The sequence below is a fragment of the Thamnophis sirtalis genome, unplaced genomic scaffold, assembly GCF_051295495.1.
Source record: "Thamnophis sirtalis isolate CommonGarterSnake01/CBP01778 unplaced genomic scaffold, rThaSir2_p1.2 scaffold_7, whole genome shotgun sequence".
NCBI classification, from domain to species: domain Eukaryota; kingdom Metazoa; phylum Chordata; class Lepidosauria; order Squamata; family Natricidae; genus Thamnophis; species Thamnophis sirtalis.
Window position 1 is genome coordinate 48862745 of NW_028261387.1, and position 25272 is coordinate 48888016.

Consider the following 25272-nt stretch of genomic DNA (forward strand, 5'->3'; position numbering starts at 1 on the left):
TAGATTTACTGAGAACTAGGTTGGCGCTTGAGGCTGTTCCACTAGATCTATTATTTAGTACTGAAAACATTTTAAGGTTAAGAAAGTTGTCTATGAAGCATATCTCTTGCTTTTGATACTACACTTACTGCTTGCAAGAAGTTTGATCACTAATTCAAGACTTGCATCTTTCAATTAGCTTTTACTAACTTGCCATCTGCAAAATATTCTGGATACTTTCTATTAGTAATATAGTTGTGGAACAATGGAGAGGATTGCTATAAATACTAAAACTTACATATACTTTATACATACACTTAATTTCTTGAAATAGTACAAGATGCATATAAATGTGTAACCTTTGCACATCACTATTTCTTATAAGAAAACTGCTCCAGAGAACTGAAATCAGGAGCTATAATCATTTATCAAGATTCTCCTGATTTCTATTCAGCTTAAGAGCATTAACTTCAGATAAGGGTGGACTCAGAATATCCATCCTTTTCAGAATCAGTATTGCTTGAATCGCATGGAATGGGGAAGGCAATTTATTTATACTTATGGATTTACTAGCAGGGATTATATTATTTAGCTTGGGTAATGAAAGGTCTACAAGAAAACAAACTCAGAAAATACCAAGGACTCCTCATTATGCAACCAGGTATTCTGAGTTTGGGAATAGATTCTAATATACTGTATGAAATCTAATTAGCACTGGGGCATTTTTTGTTTGAAATTCTGGATATATACTTAGTAAATGTATTTTACACTTGTTATTTATGTTGTAGAATACCTGAGCAATAGTGTTGTGATCTCAGACTTTTGCCTCTGAAAGCCTTTTGTGTCAGCCCATTGTATCATCGCATCCTGGCCTCATTTCCTTCTTTGGACTAGCAACTAGGAGTGCTACTGCCACCATTACCTTTCCATAGGCAGTCACCTAAAGTCTTCTTCCTGCCATCAATATGCGTTGGAGTTAAGTTTCTCATATATTGTCCTTCCATTCTGATGATTAAAAAAATAATAAGTGAGAACAAAAATGACCCAATCTTCTGGCCACATGTTTTAGAGGTTTGTGGTTAAAGGATTTTAGCCATTCCTTTGGAATCAGATCAATCTCACAAGAAATAAACAAAATCATGTGTCATTACAAAAAGGAAGATATTAAATTAACATCTTCTAAATTTTAAATTTTAAAATGCATTCATTCAGAGCTATAGAAAAGGAATTACAAAGTTCTTTTGATCAGGATCAGCAAGTTAACTGAATATCCACAAGAAAATTGCCAAAGAAATGCTCCAGACAGATCACAAGATGGCACTTGTCTCAAACAAATAGCAATTTATTAGACAGAATTTCAAAAGAGATCAGAATAGGACAATAATAAAATAATGCTGTAGTTCAACTGATTAGAGCTTATAACATATAATGTATAAATACTAATAATAATCTCATGCTCAAATTGAAAAATAGTTGAAGGCTGAAATTACAGAGTTTGTTAGCATGAATGGAAAAATAACAACCAAATACACTTGATTCAGCACCGCACAGAATAAAATATGAACTTAAATTTAACAATTTAATTCAAATCCTGGCTAGATCATCTATAAAAATAGAGAAATAGCTATTTTTTCTTTAAAGCAAAAAGAAACCCAAACAAACTGATGCAAGATTTAAAGCTTTCCAACATCTTTTTTTTCATATTGTCATACAGAGGAAGAAATGGTGGATATCTGCTTTTGTATCTGTCATAAAGGACATCTCTCCTTTGGAAATGCATTGAGACATTTGGGCATATGACACATAGTCTGAGACTATGGATTGTCAAGGAGAGCACATTCATAACATTGTGCAATTTATATTTTTGACACACAGATCAATAACATAGTTAAAGATCTTTTCCCTTAAAATAGGTTTCCAGATTTAAAATATTACAAAAAATGGCTGTTTAACTTTCTTCAGTTTGCAAAAGATGGACAGAATTTTATGCTTCCTTAAGTTACAGCAGCAACAGCAGCTAGTCAACATCAGCTACACAAAGTCATGTTTATAGCAAAGAAGCATGCTTATTTTGATCCAAAAGTGTAAGGCAATGGTTTCTGAGAAAATGTTCTGCTTTCTGAGAAGCTGGAGTGTTTATGTAGGTCTACCCTATCTCACTGGCCCTCTCCTTTCCTGAAAGGTGCTGATTGCACAGGAAGAAATAACATTATCATTGCCATCCACTACTCAAGAGTTTTGGCTGGTCTGTAGCATGAGTTGCCACTATTTTAAGGCACCAACTTCTTGTGTTCTTGGTGACACATAGGAAAGAGGATTAAGAATAAGAACAGCAACTATTCTCAGAACACAAACAAATGTGCATTGCCAATATGTTTTTTTAAATAGAAAATACCAACAGGCATTCTGGTGGCTACAACATAATATCTCTAAAGGAAACCAGACTACAGATTAGAAATGGACCATGTATCCTAAGAGAAAGAATCCATATGGAGAAAGTTGCTGTAAGAGAGTGTCATAATTGAGGTTTTTAACTGAAGGTCGAATGAGGAAATCCCACAAGATTCTTCACATTGTTGAAAACTGGTATTGGATAAATGTTTAGTCATAAACACATATTCTGACTCTCATTGTTTTATCTGCTTCCATTTTATAGAATAGATGACAAAAACCATGAAAGAGATGGTTGGTAAATTTATTGCCTTGTTTAAAAAATAAGTATAATCAAAGTTGAGGCACGCATACATACATACATACATACATACATACATACATACATACATACATACATACATATAAAACTACCTCTGACTATTTTTTTATACCTCTTACTGTTTTGACTTACTTACAATGTAAGTAAATGACTGTTCATTAAAACAAAATGTGATGTCTATGTGAAGTTGCTGAATTTAGGGATTAGGACTTTTGGAGTTGGATCTCATCAATATGATGATGACATCTAGACTACATATTCATTTCAGATGATGCAGTGGTAATGCTAGATTAGTGCTTAATATTGATAATGCCCTGTGTGATGAACAAGAAGGGGTAATGCTATATAATAAAAAATATCCTGACAGTCATGCATTTTTTTTGCAGTTTATTTATAGAACAAACGGCAATGTAGAAAAATCAAAACTGTTTCCTTTATAGATATTCTGGTATGTTCATATACTTGTTGTCCATCAACAACTCTAACCTCAAAAGCATTTTGATAAAGTCTACTGAGATGATTGCCTATTGGTAGAAGCTCCTGTGAAATAGGAAGATTACAGTATATCATCTTGTGAATCTTGGAGAGACACTCAAGTTATGGAGTATGGCTGTGCTGAAACTGCAGGGATTGTAGTGGTTTCCAGCTCATACAATAGTTGCTCAATTGTTGCTGGGATCCAAACATCTTTTTTGCAGCAGCCCATCTGTTGTGAGAAATGTCACTTAATTTTCCCCAGCATTTAAACCACACTATGATGTTTCTGGGAAAGTTTTCCTGGAAGAATTGGGTGGTCAAAGTAGTATCTGCAAATACAGAAAAGTTTTCCAGGAGAAGGAGGGGGAACTATTTTAAGATAATGCACATTGAGGAAGTCAGACTACAGAGATCCATCCCTCTGTATATTCTTCGTCACAGCAGTCATGAATTATTTCTTAGCTTACAATATCAGGGTATGCATAATAGCTCCTGAACCAAAATTAAGTAAATGTATCGATTAAAATATCTTTCTAAATAGTAAGAAAACATTTTTGATAGAGCAATTCAGACAAATACCTCTCTAATAAAATAGTGTAGTATCTTCTCCTTACAGTGGCAGGAAACCATGACAGGAAATGAGCTAGACTTACTAGAATTTGTCAAATTATAGAATAGATGAACATTCTTGCATTAAAATGTTGCATTAAAATGTTCAGCCCACTCAACTCAAATCAATACTTATTTATCTAATAAATATAAACTTTCTAACAGCTGAAAGTCTCAATAGTTTATAATACACAAAAAGGATAAAAACAATTTGAGTTAAAACATGTCCAATAAAATCAAACTAAATACAAAATTAAACTTCAATTAACTTCTCCTGGTACAAAAACGATGCTAATGTGAATGCCAATTGAACCTCTCTGGAGAGGGCCTTCAATAAATGTGGTGTCTCCACAGAAAAGGCTATAGAGAGCCATCTAACCCCCTTTGGAAGGGGCACCTGGAGGAGGCCTCATTTGAAGATCTTAAGGTCTGGATAGTAAAATACAGGAGAAAGTGCTCTTTTAGGTAAACATGTTGTATTTGAATAATTCTGGATTTAATGGACACACAGGATTTCCTCTTTCTATTCCCATTCTAAATTTGCCACATTTACTGTTTTATATACCTCAAAATGTAAAACATAATCCTACCATAGCTGAGGGCCTCCCTATTTATTCTAGTGTCAGACACTGTTAATCTGTTCAGAGTTTATACCTAGACATCTCAAATCCCAAAATGTTGCTGCTAGAGGAATAAATAGAACATTTTATTTATTGATGTGCCATTCTTTATTAAAGGTAACTCAAGGGTAACAGGATGATTCCCAATCCTTTAGTAAAATTCCAGTGCATTGTTAAATGTGAAGCTAAAAAGATGCTATTACATGATAAGTAAAAGAACCCAGAGGAAATAAAACCTGGTGCATATAATATAATAAAGCAAGCTTTGATTAGGAATGGGATTTCTCAGCCAAGGCACCAAAGCCAAAAGGCCTTAAGCAAGGATCCCTAACATAGTTATGTTGCATGCCGCCTCTGTTCTATCCCCTGCAGCACAGTTAAATAATCAACTGAGTTAGGACAAGTTACAGACAACTAATTTTAGAATGCTAGATAGGAATATTATTAGCATTGCATTTGGAAAGGTTCCATATTGTTACAAAATACCCAGAGAAAGGTTCTGGTCTATGCTTCTACATCGCACAGTGCGCATGTGCGAGCTGCGGAATGGTCGGTCGCTTCTTGCTCCGATGAGACAGGCAGAAGGAATGCTGAAAAACACCACCGGTTTCAGCTGCGAGTCTTCCAGAAAGGAGCCCTAATGGTAGAGTATGACCCAGGGGACTCGGGCAGGGGATCAGCTGGGGAGTCGCTGTTCTCGGCTGGCTCCCAGCCTATGCGGTTCCTTCGCTGGTTTCTTCGACCAAGCAGCGAAGATGGCAGCTTCATGCTGGCGACGCCGCTCCCAGCAGTGTTAATGATGCCGGCACCTTGCAACTCTATTTCGGATGGAGCGGAGGCTGTGGGAGGGGAAAGGGGGTCTACGGGTGTGGGGGTGGGCCAGAGCATCACAGTCACTATGGGGAGAGGCAGGTACGATGGGAACTTCAGGGCTAGCCATTACCGGGGAAGGAGGGTTCGCTACGTCACAGAGATCCCTCCTTCCGGCCCTGCTAGTTCCACTCCAGGGCCAGATGGCGAGAACTGTCAGGGCCCTGGTCTCAGGCTGCTGTTGCTAAATGCCAGGTCTGTGGTTCACAAAGCTCCCCTCATCTGGGACTTAATTTAGACGAGGGGGCAGACCTGGCATGTATTACTGAAACCTGGCTGGGCCCGGAGGGAGGAGTCCCCCTCACTGAAATGTGCTCAGAAGGTTTTCAGGTGCTTCATCAGCCACAACCCCAGAGAAGGAGTGGGGGAGTGGCTGTCATCATCCGAAGGTCTTTAGTTCCTCGTAGGATCCCTGCTGCAGAGCTTGTCTGGTGTGAGTCCCTGTTGATGAAGTTGGACCTTGGAGGTCAAGTGGGTTTGTTGCTAACGTACCTACCTCCCAACAGTGTTGCAACAGCCCTCCCCTCGCTCCTCGGGTCAGTAGCCGAGTTGGTGGTAGAGTTCCCCAGGCTTATGGTGCTGGGGGATTTCAACCTGCCTACACTCGGTGAACGCTCTGACGGGGCGCAGGAGTTCATGGCTTCCATGACAGCCATGGACTTGACCCAAGTAATTTGGGGTTCGACTCATTCAGCGGGTCACACACTTGATCTCGTATTCCTCTCGGAGCAGTGGAGATGTGATCTAGAGTTGAAGGGCATTAAGACCTTGCCCTTGTCATGGTCTGATCATTTCCTACTGAGGCTTGACTTTCGGAAACCAGTCCCCCACTGTAGGGAGGTGGAACCGATTAGGTGGTTCCGCCCCAGGAGCCTGATTGACCCTATGGGATTTCAAACGGCACTTGGAGAAATACCTGACACTCTCGTCCACAATCCGGTGGAGTCCTTAGTCGCTGCTTGGAATACAGCGGTGGCGGGGGCTCTAAACCGGATTGCGCCTTTGCGACCTCTCCAAGGCAGCGGATCCAGGAGGGCCCCTTGGTTCACCGAGGAACTCCGGGAGATGAAGTGCCAAAAGAGACGCCTAGAGCGCCGCTGGAGGGCCAGTAAATCTGAGTCAGACCGAGCACTGATGAGAACCTTTATCAGAGCCTATCTCGTGGCAATACGGGCAGCGAAATGTGCGCATTTTGCCGCCCTTATTGCATCCGCTGAATCGCACCCAGCCGCCTTGTTTAGAATAACCTGCTCCCTCTTGAAAGGGAGGGATGCGGATGACCCTTTACAAGGTAGAGCTGAGGAATTTGTTCAATATTTAACAGATAAAGTCGCTCGGATTCGGACAGAGCTGGACTCCAATTGCATGGTAACAGCCGAGGTATCGGGGGAAGGTCTTGAGCATATTTCATGGATCGAGTTTCAACTTGTTTCTCCTGAGGAAGTGGACAAGGCCATGGGAGCGGTGAGTGCCTCCATTTGTATACTGGACCCGTGCCCCTCCTGGCTGGTCTCGACCAGCAGGGAGGTGACACGCAGCTGGATCCAGATGATAGTTAACACCTCTCTTTGGGAGGGAATTTTCCCGCTCCTCCTAAAGGATGCAGTGGTGAGACCCCTCCTGAAGAAACCTTCTCTGGACCCAGCCATTTTGAGCAACTATCGTCCAGTCTCCAACCTGCCCTTTGTAGGGAAGGTTGTTGAGAAAGTGGTGGCCTCTCAACTCCGACGGTCCTTGGATGAAACCGATTATCTGAATTCCTTTCAGTCGGGTTTCAGGCCTGGTTACAGCACAAAACTGCTTTGGTCACGCTGATCAATGATCTCTGGCGAGCCAGGGAGAGGGGCCACCCCTCTATCCTTGTGCTCCTTGACCTCTCAGCGGCCTTCAATACCATCGACCATGGTATCCTTCTGCAACGGTTGCGGGAGGTGGGAGTGGGAGGCACCGTCCTTCGGTGGTTCTCCTCCTACCTCTCAGACAGGTCACAGTCGGTGTTGGTCGGAGGGCAGAGGTCGACCCCAAGGCCCCTCAATTATGGGGTGCCGCAGGGTTCGGTCCTGTCCCCCCTCCTATTTAACATCTACATGAAGCCGCTGAGTGAGATCATATGCCGGCACGGGATTAAATACCATCAGTATGCGGACAATACGCAGTTGTATCTGTCTGCCCCGTGCCAACTCAGTGAAGCGGTAGAAGTGATGTGCCAGTGCCTGGAGGCTGTCAGGGTCTGGATGGGTATGAAAAAGCTTGCACTCAATCCCGACAAGACCGAGTGGCTATTGATGTTCCCTCCCAAAGATTGGCCAAGTACTCCATCTCGCAGGCTGGGGGTTGAAATTATACGCCCCTCAGAGTGGGTTTGCAATTTGGGAGTCCTCCTGGATCCGCAGCTGACTTTAGAACACCATTTGTCAGCTGTGACCAGGGGGAATCTTTGCCCAGGTTCGCCTGGTGCACCAATTGCGACCCTACCTGGATCGGGAGGCCCTTCAGATAGTCACTCACGCCCTCGTGACCTCAAGACTGGATTACTGTCTACATGGGGCTGCCCTTGAAGAGTGTCCAAAGACTCCAGTTAGTCCAGAATGCAGCCGCGCGAGCGATCGTGGGTGCACCCAGGTACACCCACGTTACACCTATCCTCCGCGAGCTGCACTGGCTACCTATTGGTCTCCGGACTCGCTTCAAGGTGCTAGTCGTTACTTATAAAGCCCTACATGGCATCGGACCTGGGTACCTGAGAGACCGCCTCCTGCCAATTACCTCCCATAGACCGATCAGATCGCACAGACTAGGCCTTCTCTGGATTCCATCTGCCAGCCAATGTTGGCTGGCAACCCCCCGGGGGAGAGCTTTCTCTGTTGCAGCTCCAGCCCTCTGGAACGAGCTCCACATGGAGATCCGGACCCTTACTACTCTCCCGGCCTTCCGCAAAGCCACTAAGTCCTGGCTGCTCCGGCAGGCCGGGGGGCTGTTGAAGTATCCAGCCCCACGGTAACTATGAATGTTGTGTATTTTAAATTGTTTTGTCTATTTATCCCCTTCCCCTGTTTATTGTTAGCCGCCCGGAGTCCTTCGGGAGTGGGCGGCATACAAGACCAATAAACTAAACTAAATTAAACTAAACTAAACTAAAATAATAAATATGTCTAATCCTTAGGTTTATTTGACTTTGATTCTCAAACATTTATATATTGGCCTCCAGTCAGGGGTGGGTTCCTGCCAGTTCTAACCTCTTCTATAGAAGAGGTTCCACAAATCTACAGTGCCATTTAGAACCGGTTCCAGCTCCTTCCCCCCGCCCGTCTACACATCATCAAGATGAAGAGTGAGAGGTGGAATTCTGGGAGTTGAAGTCCACAAGTCTTAAAGCTGCCAAGTTTGAACACCCCTGGGGTTTTTTTTTCTAAAGGGTTAGGGGTGCAAGTGTATTATAACTTGACAGCTTTAAGACTTGAGTGCTTCAAATGCAGCCATGTTTCTGAGCCAACATTTTGGTTGCTAAGCAAAAGCATTGTTAAGTGAGTTTCACCACATTTTACAAGTTAGCCATGGCCACCCAGTCACATGACTGCCAAGCCATTCCCACTCAGTCACATGGCTGGTAAGCCACTCCCACAAAGCAGGCCACAACTACAGAAGAGGTTCTAAAAAATTTTGAAACCCACCACTAATTTAGCCCCAAACATAAATGTGAAAGTTCCATATCTGAGGTAGGATCACCCTTTCTTTCTTTTTTCTACAAGGTAAACTATCAAGTAGTGAATAAGAGGACATTCTAACCAGTGGCAGGATTCAAATACAAGTCTCTGCATATATTAATGTTAGTATTAAAACAATTTGCAATTGAAATGATCCAGTAAAGTTGAAGGCAATTGATTTGTATAAGTTTACATTATATAAATAATCTCTCCCACTCTTCTAGGGATATTCTTACTCTGTTTCTAAAAACTTTTGTTTTTCTGCTGCTATTTCTGTCTCCATGATACTTTGTTTTTCCACATCTCTCAGATCTTACAACACCCATTCTTCCTGCTATTGATTCTTCCTGCCTTGCTACTGATTCTAAAGAACTAAAGTGAGCTGGGAGTTTAAAGCTGCATCTTGAGTTAATCAGCACATGATTTTCAACTTGCTGAGGTCAAGATTCTAATTTCATGTGGATTATAGTGGCAACAAAATCTATATAATCGATCTGTAGTCTGGTTTGTCTTATAGGTTCCTGCAGCACATCCTTATGCTATCTGATTAAACAGCTGGTCCTATTTAACTCAGCAGCAGGACATCAGTTCTGATAACTGAAACACAACCCCTCAAAGCTATTGATAAGCCTCTTTGTTATATTGTGCTGAATAAGGAACATGTCACTTTTAAATACTGTATTTTCCCAGAAGTATGGCTTTGTAGACTCCTTGTCTCAATTTTATATAGCATGCTGTGTGCTGATTTGTTTGCAGTTTCTACTAAAACTATGTACCCCAATCTTCCATCTTGAAAAATACAATATCATTTTAAAAAGCTTAGTTTAAATAGCAAAACGAGGAGGAAAACAGTAAGATAAAATAGGCTATTAAACAATTAGGCTATAATAAATATAAATATAATTTATAAATATAAAATAGGCTATTGAAAAAGGCAGAAGAATGACTACATCATAAATCAGACAGGATGGAAAGAGGGAGGCTTTCACTATTTTGCAAAAAGCCAACATTTGGGGAAGAACACATCTTAGAACAAAACTTTCCCTATGAAATGTAGTATGTGCGCAAGTCTGAAGAAACATTTTAGATTTTTTTTCAGTGTAACAGATCATCACAGGTGAACTGCGCATGTTGTATCAGATTGCTCATAAGTGATGGCATTTTTTTTTTATACAGCTGGGAGGGTTAAATAGGAAATTTGTTTTTTATAAAGAAATTAGAAATTGAGTACTAATCCTTCAACAAGGTAAGGGCGCTTGAGAAAAATGGAATTGGATCTGATGTCATCATTCAGTATATTTCACAATTTAATAGTGTATCACTGTATTGATGAACCACTGCAGATCAACGGAGACTTACATGGAAATTGGTATATACTGGTAAATCTATAATGATATTAATAGGTAAGAAAGTACCACCATAACATACTTATATGTATAAGACTATGCTGTGTAAGACTATGTATTAGCTTTTTGCAGAGACATATTGCTTTGTGGACCATTCTGACACAGGAGTTTATTATCTGACATCATATATTTTGGATTTACCACCTGAATGAAAATTATAGCTTGCAGCCTGTTGAAGAGTTATGGAGACATCATATATTTGCTCTCTTTTATATCATTAGGGTTTACACATTTAGGTCTACTTACATATTGCACAAGTTTATCTATCCTTAAGTTATTTTCAGAATTCTTTGTGCAATAAAAAGCAATATTAAACTATGAAATAATACTAGGAGAAAACAATCTAATCTCCCCACTAAAGTTTGCAGTCTAAAAAGCAAGACATGGACAGGATCAGCCCACAATATTTCACTACCTGAAACAGTAAATGATAATTTCCTTTCACCCAAGAAATGTAGTTAATTATGTTGTTTTTGTATGCAGGAAAGAGAATTACATAAACTTTTTCTTGGGAATAAAAGTATCATAGAACCCAACAATAATTAAAAAGGAGGTTTATTCTGCCATTTATCTCCTTCATACTATACCTACTATAGCACTTTGATTGGATTACCTTTCTATATCAATCTGTCCCAGCCTGATATCCTCCAGAAATGAATAAATAGGAAATTGGAATCTCAAGACATCTGGTGATTCAGTCATATGGTTGTACATGATACATGGCTAACTTCACTTCTAATTATCCTTTTTAAAAAAAACATAGATGCTATCATATAGTGGTAGTTATAGCAATTAAGCCAAATGTATCAGATTTATTATAGCATCAAATGCAAATTCCAGCTGATTCTACAATAACCATTTCTACCTTATTCAATAAAATATTAATTTATTAAATATTAAAATGAAAATCGCTCAGATTCGGACAGGCTTAGCCTCTGACTGGGTAGATTCAGGCAAGTTGACGGGGATGAATCTTGTGGAGACTATCTGGGATGAGTTTGACCCTGTGACCCCCAAGGGCATGGACGGGATTATGGGGAGACTCAGTGCTGCCACTTGTGTGCTGGACCCGTGTCTCTCTTGGTTAGTTTCGGCTTCCCGGGAGGTGACACAAGGCTGGCTCCAGGCGATTACCAATGCTTCATTGAGAGAGGGGTTCTTTCCCACCGCCTTGAAGGAGGCGGTGGTGAGGCCCCTCCTTAAGAAGCCTTCCCTGGACCCAGTTTCTTTAGCCAACTATCGCCCGGTCTCCAACCTCCAAAGGTTGTCGAGGGTGTGGTAGCATGTCAGCTTCCCCAGAACCTGGATGAAGCTGCCTACCTGGATCCGTTTCAGTCAGGATTCAGGCCTGAGTACAGCACGGAGACGGCATTGGTTGTGTTGGTTGATGATCTTTGGCTGGCCCGGGACAGGGGTTGCTCCTCTGTCCTGGTCCTATTAGATCTCTCGGCAGCTTTCCATACCATCGACCATGGTATCCTACTGCGATGACTCGGGGGGTTGGGAGTGGGGGGCACTGTTTTGCAGTGGTTCTCCTACCTGTCGGATCGGTCGCAGTTCATGTTGACTGGAGGACAGGGATCGACCCCAAGGCGTGTCACTTGTGGGGTGCCCCAGGGGTCGGTTCTCTTACCCCTCCTATTCAACATATATATGAAACCGCTGGGCGAGATCATCCGTGGTTTTGGGGTATGGTATCATCAATATGCTGATGATACCCAACTTTTCATCTCTACGCCAAACCACTCAAATGATGCCCTCGACGTGATGTCCTGATGCCTGGAGGCTGTGCAGATCTGGATGGGGAGGAACAGGCTCAAGCTCAATCCTTCCAAGACTGAGTGGCTGTGGTTTCCGTCATCCTGATTTGTGCATCTTGTTCCATCTTTGATGATAGGGGGAGAAACTTTACCCCCCTCAAAGAGGGCCTGCAATCTGGGAGTCCTCCTGAATACGCGGCTTAGTTTAGAAGAACACCTGACGGCTGTGACCAGGGGGGCCTTTTACCAGGTTCGCCTGATATGGTCAGTCACATCCCTTTCTGGATCGGGATGCCGTGTGCACAATCACTCATGCCCTCGTCCTTTCTCGCCTGGACTACTGAAACACTCTCTACTTGGGGCTGCCCTTGAAGAGCACCCGGAGGCTTCAGCTGGTCCAGAATGTGGTCACGTGGGTTATCATGGGGTACCTAGGTGCTCCCATGTTACACCCCTTTTAGGCGGCCTGTACTGGTTGCTGATTGTCTTCCGGGTGCGATTCAAGGTACTAATTATGACCTTTAAATGGCTTAGGCCCAGGGTATCTGCGAGACCACCTACTGCCACCAGTAGCCTCCCACCGTCCAGTGCGATCTCACAGAGTTGGCCTCCTCAGGATGCCGTCAGCCCGTGTAGGCTAGCGACCCCCAGGGGGACAGCCATCTCTGTGGGAGCGCCTTCCCTCTGGAATGAGCTGCCCCCGGAGCTTCGCATAATCCCCGACCTCTGGTCCTTCCGACGTGCCCTAAAAAGTGGGCTTTTCCAGCAAACTGGCCTGGCCTGAATAGAATAAAATATAGGATTAATTTGGTTGTTAATTTTAATTTAATTTTTAAATTTTTATTGTAAATATCAATTGGGGTTTTTTTGGATAATTTATTTAATGTCCCTTTTAATTTTTGTAATATGTGTTTTCTTTTATGTTGTACGCCGCCCTGAGCCCTTGGGAGAAGGACGACATATAAATCCAATAAACCTCAAACTTCAACCTCAAAATTAGATGTTTTAATACAGTACAAGTCTTATGGAGAAAATATATACTGCCTTTGTTATACCCTGGGTAATCATAGATAAAACTATTTCCATATCTAAATGGTACCTCTAGAAACTCTAATTTGCACTTTCCACATTTAATAAGAGCTAGCATATTTGATAGATCTGATTTGAAGTCAGATTTTAAAAATTGGTCATAAGACAAAGTAAATTCAGAGTTTCCACTTGAGTCAACAAATTACCAGATTCAAAGTAATTATATTTTGTACACATTATGTGAAGACTTAATTCTCTTGAGGCTGAGAAAAAAAGAGAAAGTACTCTTGAGTTAAGACTATTTGTTTAATGTTGGTTTGAAGTTGCAGTAGTACTGAAAAAAACTTACAACCTATACTCAAAGTTATGACTGTGATACCATCAGTCATGTGATTGACAATTCAGGCACTCAGGAATTGGCTCATGTTCATAATCCTTGCAGAGTCCTGCAGTCATGTGGTTAAAATTGTAGCCTTCCAAGCTGGGGGAACAAACAAAGACAATCAGGAAGTGAGCAGGGAAAGTTGCAAATTGAGATCATGTGACATCTCAGTTAAGAACTATGCCTATTCACAACAAATTTTCTAACCCAATTGTGATTGTAAGTTAAGGATTACCTGTACAATCAGCAGCAAGGTGGACAGACACAATTATAGTGATGATGGATGAACCATTGGAAGACCAAAGGACCAGTTTGAGGACAAATCCTGGAGAAAATCTATTTATGCAGTTGACACCAATTTCATGCCAGATCATTATCATTGCCACCAGAACTGGAGTGTAACAATCCAGGGGACCAGTAGATGGCAGCAAAGAGGCACCGAAAACTCTGTTCCTCTAAAAGTGTTCCAGATTTTGTAGTCTAAATTTAGTAGTCCTACTTTAACATCTGAAATCATGGTTAGCAAGCTATAATGCATGTGTGTGTATATTACACAGCACAAAGACACAACTGGATTTTTAAAAGCATGGTAAATCATACTTTATTGCTTGTTATAGATGTTATATGATACACAATCAGGGCATTGTCTATACTCAAAACTTATGTTTGTGTATTTCTAATTATTTCGCCAGATTCTGCCCTGTCCCATTCAAACAAAGGGAGATTCTACAGAGAGTTCTCAACGTAAGAACACAACTGAGCCCAAAATTTGTTGCTAAGCAAGATGGTTGTTAAGCAAATTGTCCCTATTTTATGACCTTTCTTACCACAATTGTTAAGTGAATCATTGCAATTAAGTTAGTAACAAGTGAATCTGGCTTTCCCATTGACTTTGCTTGCCAGAAAGTTTCAAAAGGTGATCACATGACCATAGGACACTATGCAATTATCATAAATACGAGTCAGTGGCCAACTTGCCAAGTGTCTAACTTTTGATCAGATAATCATGGAGTTGCTGCCATGGTCTTAAGTGTGAAAAATGATCATGTCACTTTTTTTCAGTGGCATAACTTTGAACTGTCTCTAAACAAACTGTATAAATATACTCCCCCCCCCCCCTTAGAGACGAAAAGTTCCCCTCAAAAATTTTATCCGCAACCTGGGGACAAAATTGTAACCTTGCCTCAAGTGAGCAATTACCAGGTAGAAAAACTAAATCAAAACAGAGTAAGTCATCACCCCTAAAAAATAGGGGAGAGGAGGGAAACCTATATGTTTGCCATTTGTGCTTGCCAATAACAAGAAGGCAGGAGCAGCAGCCTGTCAACTGAAAGAAGAGTAACAGAATGAATACCAAAATATGCAGGCTGTGATATCTGCTGAAATGTAATTTCGCCGGATTTTTCTGACATTTCCGCATTTTCTTAACGCTCCTCTTAGCAGCCCAGTCCGAGCTATGCTAGGCGAGGGGCGTCTTGAGCATTCTGCTCATGCTCAGAGACCCTCTCAAGCCTTCACTAAGCCCAGCGCGTGAAAAGACCCGAGAATTTTACTTCCTATTTAAACTTCCCCAGAGCGCGTTTGATTTATGATTTATTTTGACAACGGAGACCTGCTCTTCAACAGACAGCCAGGGAATAGAAATCCGGGGAAATGATAGGAAAAAATCGTCAGTGGCTCATTCGAGACGAGGTTGGTACAACGCTGTAAAAACCTTCGGTGATTTAGAGAGGGGTTTCCCTTCCCCACCTCGTTTCTTTCTTTCCCCCATCCCCCTCCGCCAACAGTGGGAGAGAGAAAGCCCTTTGATCTGCAGTTGCTTTGCTCCTGCGAGTGCGTCTCTTTGCCTTCAGACCAAGCACCGAAAAGTTTTTTTTTTAAGTGTTACAGGTCACGGTATCTGCAAGCTGCTTTCTCTCGCTTCTCTCTCTCTCTCCCCCCTCTCTTTCTCCCCCCTTCCTTCTTAATACTCTTTCCGAACACAATCCCCTTTCTCATGCCCCTCCCCTTTCCTCCTCGCCCGGCAAAGGGGCTGTTGGGTCTGGAACTCGCTCGGAGTTTTGCATTGATCCATTGATTGCACATGGTCTCTTGCCTGACCTCCTTGCTCCCAGGGAAGCGGTCTCCATGGCTACTGGCCCTACTCCCCCAGTGGCAGACTGTAAATTCCTGCAGGCAGAGCTGAACAGAGCCCGGACGGGTGGGAGGGAGTGAAGAAGGGAGCAGGCGAAGCAAAGGCAAATAGAAAAGAAAGAGAGAGAAGAAGAAAAAGGGCGTTGCTTGGATGGACCTTCACAGGTCTTCAGCATTGGACCACGGCCCTTAAAAAGGAGAGAGAGAAAATCTGCCGCTCTAAACAAAAACTACAACGGGTTACGTTCCTTCTTGAATAAAAGAGGCAGCTGAAAGGAAGGCGATCAGGTCCGCTCAAAAGATCCCGCGGGTTTTCCTCCCTCCCTTCCTGTGCTAGTAGCATCAGAGGAAACGGGACGAAACCTCGAGCAATTTGGCCATCCTTTCTCCAGTAGCCGCTTTCATACACCAACGGGGAAAAACCCGTTTCCTTTGTTTTGTGGGATTTTTTTTTTGTCTGTTGAAATCTGTGTTGCGCCTTCAAAGCATCAGAGAAAACTTCCCGGTTCTTGGCACCAACCTTCTGCCCAAACGATCGGCTGGAATGGGGGCCCTGGAGATCCTTGGATTGTGCCTGATTCTCTCCTTTGGCAACACAGTGGCTAAAGCTAGTCAAGGTAAGGCGAATCTCAACCCTGCGCCCGACCCCCTTCCTATCTGGAGACGGACACTCGTATTTCTCTTATGTATGCGCCAGCGAGAGCGCACATAGGCGCGGAACTATTCCTCTACTTTTTAAATGTTGGATTTTGTCCCTGAGATTAGTAAACCTGGTGCCCGGCAAAAAATATGTATCTTTTAACTGTTGAATGCAAACCTTTCGGTTTCATCTTTCAAAGACTTGTTGTTTTTAAAGAAATCTATTCTTCGAATTGCTTTTAAACATAAAGAGGGAAAATGAATAGTTATTTAATGTGTGTGTGTGTGTGTGTGTGTGTGTGTGTGTGTGTGTGTGTGTGTGTGTATTTTCCTTCCCAGCTAGAAATCAGAGTGTTGTTATTGCAAATGTTCGGATCCCTACTTTTTTTACAAAGTTGATAGTACTTTTAGAAACAATTACTTTTAAGATTAAGATGGGGCATAAAACTTGAGGGAATGTTTTTGTGAGGTAAGAGTTCACATGTAATGCAACTTCAGATGTTAGAGGCAAAGATTCTTGGCAAAAGTATGTATTTTAACTTAATTTATCTTGAAACAGCATGGCTGGTTTTTATTTAAAATCAGACATGCAAATCCAAACAATTTGTTTAGATACTTACACTTCCTAAAACAGTAACATGTCATATCTTAATGATACAAAGTGGACAGTGTAGGATACAAAATGTGTTAAAGGAAAATCTTTTAGCTTTATAGTTTGTACTGTTTTTTTATAAAGTGGTGAGAGTTTTAAGATTATTTGCTACTTCTTTAGCAGTAGCCTTTTAAACACTTTAGAATCTTTTTTTTACAATAGAAATGTGCAAAGGGTGTTTTGGTTTTATTTCTTTTTCTTTGCAAGCCCACTAAAAAGGACCTAGCTTCTTGTAAAGTTTTATGATTTTAGTTTAGAAAGAAATGCTTAGATTTTGATTCCAATTAGCTTCAGTGTGTACATTGCTTTCATATTCTTATCATAATATTTATTTATTAAAGCTCTTTGGTTTCAAATTCCATTAAAGCTGTGGCCAGATTTATGTAAAAACAGCATGCAAAATTCCATCCTGTAGAAACTTGACGGATACCTTTGGGAGAGGGGAAGGAACTTGGGGTGGATTTGGGCAACAGTCTTGCAGGTAAAAACATCTTCTTTGTTATATCAGTTTTCAGTAGAGGGCAAGAATGACATTACTGTGAAATTTTGCAGATCCATTTTAGCTGGAACACTGATTTTTTTTAAATACTTCACTCTCATTTTAAAAACATTCCCAACAGTCTCTTTTAATGAAAAATACTTCCTACTGTTTATTCCAGTTCATTATGCTTGGAACAGTCATTTATCATACAGTACATGCAAATTAATATTATTTAGAATACTGATCATATTAACCTTTTGGGGAGGAAGTTTGGGACAATGATGGGGAGACTGAAGATGGTGATAGTTGAAAATCAAAAAGTTTAAACTTAAGTCCTCATTTCCTAGGTGGTGATGGATGTCATGTAAAGAGTGAGCAAATTATCCTGACATCTTGTAAGTTTGACAAACATGATTAATCTTGAAATATACATTGATGAATAAAAAAAGTAAAATGCATATTTAAAATCTAGCCTCTATCATTATCTGAATAACCAAGGTCTTCTAAGAAACAGTGGAATAGATGTTTAAAAGCTATAACTAGAATAGGGGTATTCTACCATTTGAAATTACCATTTTTCCTTACTATATGCTTCTGGTATTCTCCATAAATGTTGGGACCACATTTCCTTAGTTACAGCAAGCATGTCCAAATGGCTCTATAATTTTGAGAAGTAGAGAAAGACTGGTTATGTAAGGATTTGATAGTCTGCATCCATGCAAAATAAGTTGCAGAATACTAACCAAGAATCTTTTAACAAGTGCAGGGGGGGAAATCCTTTCCCAAATTTGCCAAGGCAGCAATAAGTTATTCAAAAAAACCTATATACTGACCAACTAATAAACCATGATAATAAAACATGTGTTATGACATCCCCCAAAATTCCAGCCTTTCATACATATGTTCCAATAATCTGAGTGGTGCTTCTGAGCAGCAGCTATATATGTAAAGCTGAAATCCATCTGATACTGAGGTGTTCCCTTCTTTTTGCTGTATTCTGTTCTTCCATTTCAACAAAATCTTTTTGTAAACCCATGCTTGTTACAGGAGATCTAACAAATAAGTAGTAGAATATGAAAATGGTAATAAATAAAAATGTAGCTTTCTACTTGGTCTAGATAACTACAATGAGTCTTGTTTTTTTGAAGAGTGAGCAGGTATCATTGATGCTACCTTATAACAGCAGGCTTGGTATTTTTCAACTACATCTACTGTATGCAATGTTTAAGGATCAGCAGCTGAAAACTATGGGGCCAAATCTGATCTTGCACTTATTTTTCATGATGCCTATTCAGAACCAGAGCAACTTTACAGGAGGAGCAACGTGTACAACCATTTTGTCTAATTTAAAGGATTGTGATAGAGAAATTCTTTATATCCTATTTTCATATTTGTTTTACAGGAATATTACTGAGTGATTATGCATTTAAATTGCAACAATTGCCCAGTCTGTCATCCAATAGCATCAGAACTAAAATCATTATTATTGATGTTTTGAGCCTTAATAAATGTTACCTGCATTTATGTGGTTTTCTACTTAGATTATTAAACTACTCTTTGCTCCTATTCATACTTCCCCTCCCTTCTTTTCAATCATGCCAGATTCTCAGAGACTGCCTGCAGTTTTCTTGGCAAGGTTTTTCAGAAGTGGTTTGCCATTGACCGTTTCTTAGGGTAGAAAAAAAGTGACTGGTTACCAGTTGGCTTTGTGCCTAAGGCAGGACTAGATCACCCGATTTCTAGCCTGTTGCTTTAACCACTACATAAAACTGCTTCTCATTCATACTTCCATTATTTATGCATTGGAAGCTTAATCTGTAAGACAGCAACAGATTCATCCACCTGGCCTGTTTCAAGAGAAAGCAGGAAGAAAATGAAGGATTTGGCCTTAGGGATGTGGCAGACATAATAATACAAATCCATATGAAATCTGGTTTTCATAAATACTCAACAGGAGATGCTAACAAAGTGGTAAACTGCCAGGACACTATGTTTTCATACAAAGAAACTGCTCTGAATGTGGACTAGTTTGGACATTCACAAATATGGAAAATAAGAAAGTCAGACTAAAGTTAAAGACATAGCCCAGTCATAATCTTGAGTTATGCTTTCCCATACTTTATATGTGAACTTGGTCATTCAGTTAAGCTGCAGTTCTCAAATAAAACCTGATGAATTGTTTGCATTGGAGTTTCTGCAGAATAAATTGCATGAGGAATTTGGAACTGACATCTCTGGAGCCAAAGCCTCATCTGAAAATGAATGCAACAACACACATACACACACACACAAACACACACACAGGGAGAGAAGGAGAGGGAGAGAGGTGGGGAGAGAGGAGCTAAGATGCTTTGGAAAATGTATTGTTTTGAGATTTTCTGCCATTGAAGACTTAACAGAGGTTTTGGTGTTGCGGTTCCATCTTCTACAATCTGAAAATAAATTTTCTTTAACCTCCTGGGCAATATTATTTTTCTAACACACTCTGCTTATACGATTTATTACTACCTATAAGCTTCCAATTTGGTCATTATCCATTGTTTAGAAATAAACTAATTCAGTTGACATTTGGGGAAAAAATCAAGTGTTGATGCATATTAATTCATCCTTTAATGCCCAATTAAATGCTTTTGGAAACAACTTGGAAAACTATGCCTACTTACTTGGTTTAGTTCATAAAAGCAAGATGGATCCCAAGAGAAAAACAAAGCAGTGGCTATCCCTATTTCAGACCTAGCCTGTCCTTTGTTCTGGATGTTACCCAAAGCAGTTTTTCTGTGCAATTTAAAGATGCTGCCGTAGATAAAAATTGTACTATAGCAATAAGGGGGCAAGTGGGGGAGGTGAATTGTTAATTACATAGAATTATGGAGGAATTATACATATCTGTTTACTAGGTAATGTATTTCTATAGTTGTGTTCCACTCCTGGCAACTTTGTGCACGCACCTATGTAGAATTTTATGGCAATACTATGGTAGCAGCTTACCATTTGACAAAGTGACTAAATTAATGGGCCAGCAAAATTCTGTGGACATATGTTTGGATTTTAGTGAGGCATTTGACAAAGTAGACCACAGCCTACTTCTTGGCAAGTTAGAAAAATGTGGGATGACAACATCACCAACAGATGGATTTGTAACTGTCTGACAAATCACACTCAATGTGTAGTCCTTAATGGAACTACATCTACATGGAGGGAAGTAAGCAGGGGGAAACACCCAAGGTTCTGTCTTTGGCACAGTATTCTTCAATATCTTCATAAATGATTTAGAAGAAAAAGAATGGGAACTCAGCAAATTTGCAGATGACACTAAGTTGGCAGGAATAGCCCACACCCCAGAAGGTAGGCTCAACTTCCAGAAGGATCTCAACAGATTTGAAAACTGGGCCCTATCTAACAAAATGAAATTAATGGTGGGAAAAGTAAGGTTTTACGCTTAGATAAGACAAATCAAATGTATAGGTATAGAATAGGTGGAACCTGGCTCAATAGCAGTAACTATGAGAGGGATCTTGGAGTCCTAGTGGACAATCACTTTAATATGAGCCAGCAGTGTGTTGCACCTATCAAAAGAGCCAATAAAATTCTAAGATAGAATTAAGATCATGTGAAATGTTAATTGCTGCTTTATAATGCCTTGATTAGATGACACTTGGAATATGGCATCCAATTTTGGTTACCACAATATAAAAAAGATTCTGGAAAAAGTGTAGAGAAGAGCAACAAAAATGATTAGGCAGCTGGAGGCTAAAACATATGAAGAACAGATGCAGGAATTGGGTATGTGTAGTCTAGTGAAATGAAGGACTAGGGGGCCACATGATAACAGTGTTCCAATATTTGAGGGGCTACCATAAAGAAGAATCAATCTATTGAGCAAGTCAAAACAGAAAGCAATGGATGGAAACTAATCAAGGAGAGAAGCAACCTAGAAATAAAGGGAAATTTTCTGATAACAAGAACAATTAACCAATGGAAAGGTTTGCCTTCATACTTTATGGGAAATCTCTCACTGGAGACTTTTAAGAAGAGATTTGACAACCATTTGTCTGAAATGGTGTAGGGTCTTCTGCTTGTGCAAGGGTCTGGACTAGAAGACCTCCAAGTTTCTTTCCAATTTTGTTATTCTATTCTGTTCTGTTCATTCTGCCAGGATTTATTTTTTTAACTTCGCAGTCCGGCATACAGTTCTGAGATTTTTCTGGTGATCCCCCATCAATGTATGTCTTGCTTAATTTTTTGAGATCAGCTAAGGATAACAAGGTGCTGGACTACCGACTGTCTAACTACTGTACTTCCTTGTTCATAAATTTGCTATTTGTAAGAATACACAGTGATAAGTTTGAAAATAGTTTGATTCACTAGTGTTCCTTTATTGTTTACATAAACTCTCTTCTAGATTGCCCTGATAAAAGATATTGTTATGCTTATACCTTTTGCTAAACTTAGTATGATTTGGTTATTTGGATCAACTTAGCATGTTGATGAACTAAATGGTGTGCCTTGTTATTCATAGTTTATGGCTTGTGAATCAAAAGCTGTGCCTTATTTGGTAAACTATGAAGCAAAACATAGCTTAATAGAAGGTGATCTGCATGACACACTAAATTATCTGCCGTTATTAAGAGGAATTTCCATTTATTTCCCTTCCACCCTATATGCCTTTTTATGGTCTTTTTAAAAGCAAACCTATCCAACATGGATCAGCTTCAATTTCCAATTAATACATATTGGAATTTAGTCTCAAATATTTAATAATGCATTGAGACTAAATTCCATTTCCATTGGGTTTATACTTTAACATTAAGGAACAAAATGTTCAGCTGATACTTCTTATTCTGGTCTGGTTCACTCCAGTACATTGGTTGACAGTCTCCAGAATTTGTTGCTAACCAGTTTCATATTCTGGGACTAACCTCAAGGACAGTCCAGGTTGGAGAAGACTGATTCATTTTTTACATGGCAATTAACACATACATCTTCCTAATGCAGACCTTTGTGCCAGATGTAGTGGCACACATGAGACCTTGGTCATCTAATTAGCATTAAATACAGGTAGAGTGATTCCCTTAAGCAAATGATAACTGGTTAATGTTAAACTGGTTAAAATAATTAATTTGGCTGTTCAAAATCATAACAATTTAATGCATTGTGTGTGTCAATGAAGTTAGAAAAACTCAACATGTAGAAGCTATATTTTCCCAGAGGCAAAGGTGTATAACATTATTATACAATCGATGTTGTAGAGTGTTGATGGGTTTGGCAGATAATGGGTTGGATTCTTTTAAAGTCTGAATCCACCTGCAGGGCCTTAAAATGGGGTGGTGATGATTGTTTGGGGTGTGTACTCTTATAGAATAATTCAGTTGATGTAAATACATAATGGTCTTATTCTTTTAGTCTTATTCTACTACTTATGAAAAGAAGGACTAGGGGTGACATGATAGCAGTGTTCCAATATCTCAGGGGTTGCGACAAAGAAGAGGGAGTCAAACTATTCTCCAAAGCACCTGAGGGTAGGACAAGAAGCAATTGATAGAAACTAATCAAGGAGAGAAGCAACCTAGAACTAAGGAAAAATTTCCTGACATTTAGAACAATTAATCAGTGGAATAACTTGCCTCCAGAAGTTGCAAATGATCCAACACTGGAAGTTTTAAAGAAGAGATTGGTTAACCATTTATCTGGGGTGGTGTAGAATTTCCTGCCTAAGCAGGGGGTTGTACTAGAAGACCTCCAAGGTCTCTTCCAACTCTGTTATTCTATTCCATTTTCACCCATCTCCTATGAACATTTCTTCCTCTTTCCTAGTTGCCCTCAGAAGCATAGAAGGTGATGCTCTCCTGTAGTCCTAAAATATTAAATATATAACTGAACCATCTCAGTATAAACTGTTTAAAAAGAATTGACTGAAGACACTTAACATACCAGTACTTAAGCTTGATGAAGGTAGTAAGGTTGGGTATCAAAGTGAAAAACCCTTTTATAAAAAGCATCCAAAATTTAAATATTTAAAAACCTTGGATCATCCTGTCCTGAGAGGCACTACTGTCTCCTAAGTAACAAGTTACATTGTTTTCAAAAAGCCTCTTCAGAGGAACTCTGCATCAGTAAAACTTCCAGAGTAATCTTTGGTTTTAAAGTTGTAAAGCCCCTGATGCTTATGATTATGTTTGATAAAGATTCGTATACTGTTGTGTGGCCTTTGGTATAGTAGAAAATCTAAGGAAACTTGTGTTTCCCTGTGCTTTATTCAACGGATGTCAATACTTCAGGGATGACAACTACTCAGAACAATACCTGAAACAAGGATTTCCATCTTATAAGAAAAAAGAAAACTACCCTATTTTTTTGGGGGGGGGGGATGTTGCTGTTTTGTTTCCAGGTCCAATTCAAGTATTGGTTATCACCTTTAAAGCCCTTTAGGGCAATCACCCCCAACCTTTTGGGCACCAGAGAACAGTTCTGTGGAGAAAGGTTTTTCCGCAGACCAGGGGAGATGTTGGTTTCATGTGCTGCCTGCATCCCACGGATGGGGCTTTGCTTGTTTGTGCAGCCCAGTTGCTGGTCCATGGACTGTGGGTTGGGGATCCCTGCTTTATAGTATGGATCCATGCTGAGGACCCCTTTTAGTCAAGGAATTCCAGTAATTGGGGTCCAGGAGAAGGGCGTTTTCTTCTGTGGCTCCACCCCCTCTGAAACTTCATGCCCCTTGGGTTGAGATCCATCCTCACCCTCGTGATCTTTCAAAACAGCCTCAAAACCTGTCTCTTCTGATTGGCCTGGGTCCCTGATAGAGGAATTCCATGCTGGAGGTGGTTAGTTGACTAGGAAGAAGATCCCGCCCTCACTCTTTTTTATTCTGCTTTCCAACATCTCTCTCTTAATTTTAGTATTTAATGTTTTAATGTTTTGTACTTTTGCTTTTATGATGTTGTAAGCTGCTCAGAGTTGCTTGACAGTGAGATGAATGGCATGTAAATTTAATAAATTAAAAAATTCTGGACCTTCCAGATTTTAATAGCATCGATAATTATATTCTTCTGGACTGGCTTCAAGGTTGGGAGGGAAAAGCCATGCAATATTGGCGTGTCTATGTATGTGGGTGCCCCCCCGCATGCGTTGCAGAGACCCGATGATCAGTGGGTAGGCAGAAGGTGCGTGCACATGTGCAGCAGAGCTGAACTGGGGTGATGGCTCATGTGACCATAGGTTCACCATCACAGTCATGGTTCCTGCCCAGGGAGTATCTGGCAACTGTGGCTAGGAGGGCCTTTGCACAGATTCATCTAGTGTGCTACTTGTGCATTTCTTGGACTGAGAAGTCTTGCTCACAGTCACTCATGCCTTCGTCACCTCCCATATGGATTAGTGCAATATGCTGTAGATGGAGCTGCCCTTGAAGACCTCTTGGAAGCTACAACTGGTCCAGAATGCAGTGGCATGCACCTTTATAGATGTCCCTAGATTTACCTATCTGAAACTTCTGTTGCATAAGCTGCAGTAGTGGGTTGCTTCCCATTTGGCCTGGGTTGGGTGAACCGGTAGTGTTGACAGTGAGAGGCTCCGCCTACCTATCCAGACATTTCTGGGAAAGCATGCACATGTGCACAAGCGAACCAGTAGTAAACAAAATTGAAATCCACCACTGATGAGCTGCACTGGCTTCCAGTTTCCTTTTATATACAATTCAAAGTGCTTATTATTACCTTTAAAGTCCTATATGGCACAGAACCATATAGTTATTTGGGGAACAGACTTTTTAGAAGAACTTCTATCCATTCTGCCAGATTATGGGCATGCTCTTAGTCCTGT

At 40.5% G+C, this 25272-nt stretch overlaps 1 protein-coding gene across 4 annotated transcripts in view; it reads left to right on the top strand.

The window, feature by feature from the left end:
* Positions 1–15757: 15757 nt before the first annotated feature.
* Positions 15758–25272, top strand: part of SCUBE3 (signal peptide, CUB domain and EGF like domain containing 3) — a 114566-nt gene continuing 105051 nt past the window's right edge. For all 4 annotated transcript variants that reach the window (XM_014052583.2, XM_014052585.2, XM_014052584.2 and 1 more), the window contains exon 1: positions 15758–16299. In XM_014052583.2, the coding sequence (XP_013908058.1) occupies positions 16227–16299 (73 nt within the window). In that variant the 5' untranslated portion in view covers positions 15758–16226. The remainder of the gene's footprint in view (positions 16300–25272) is intronic.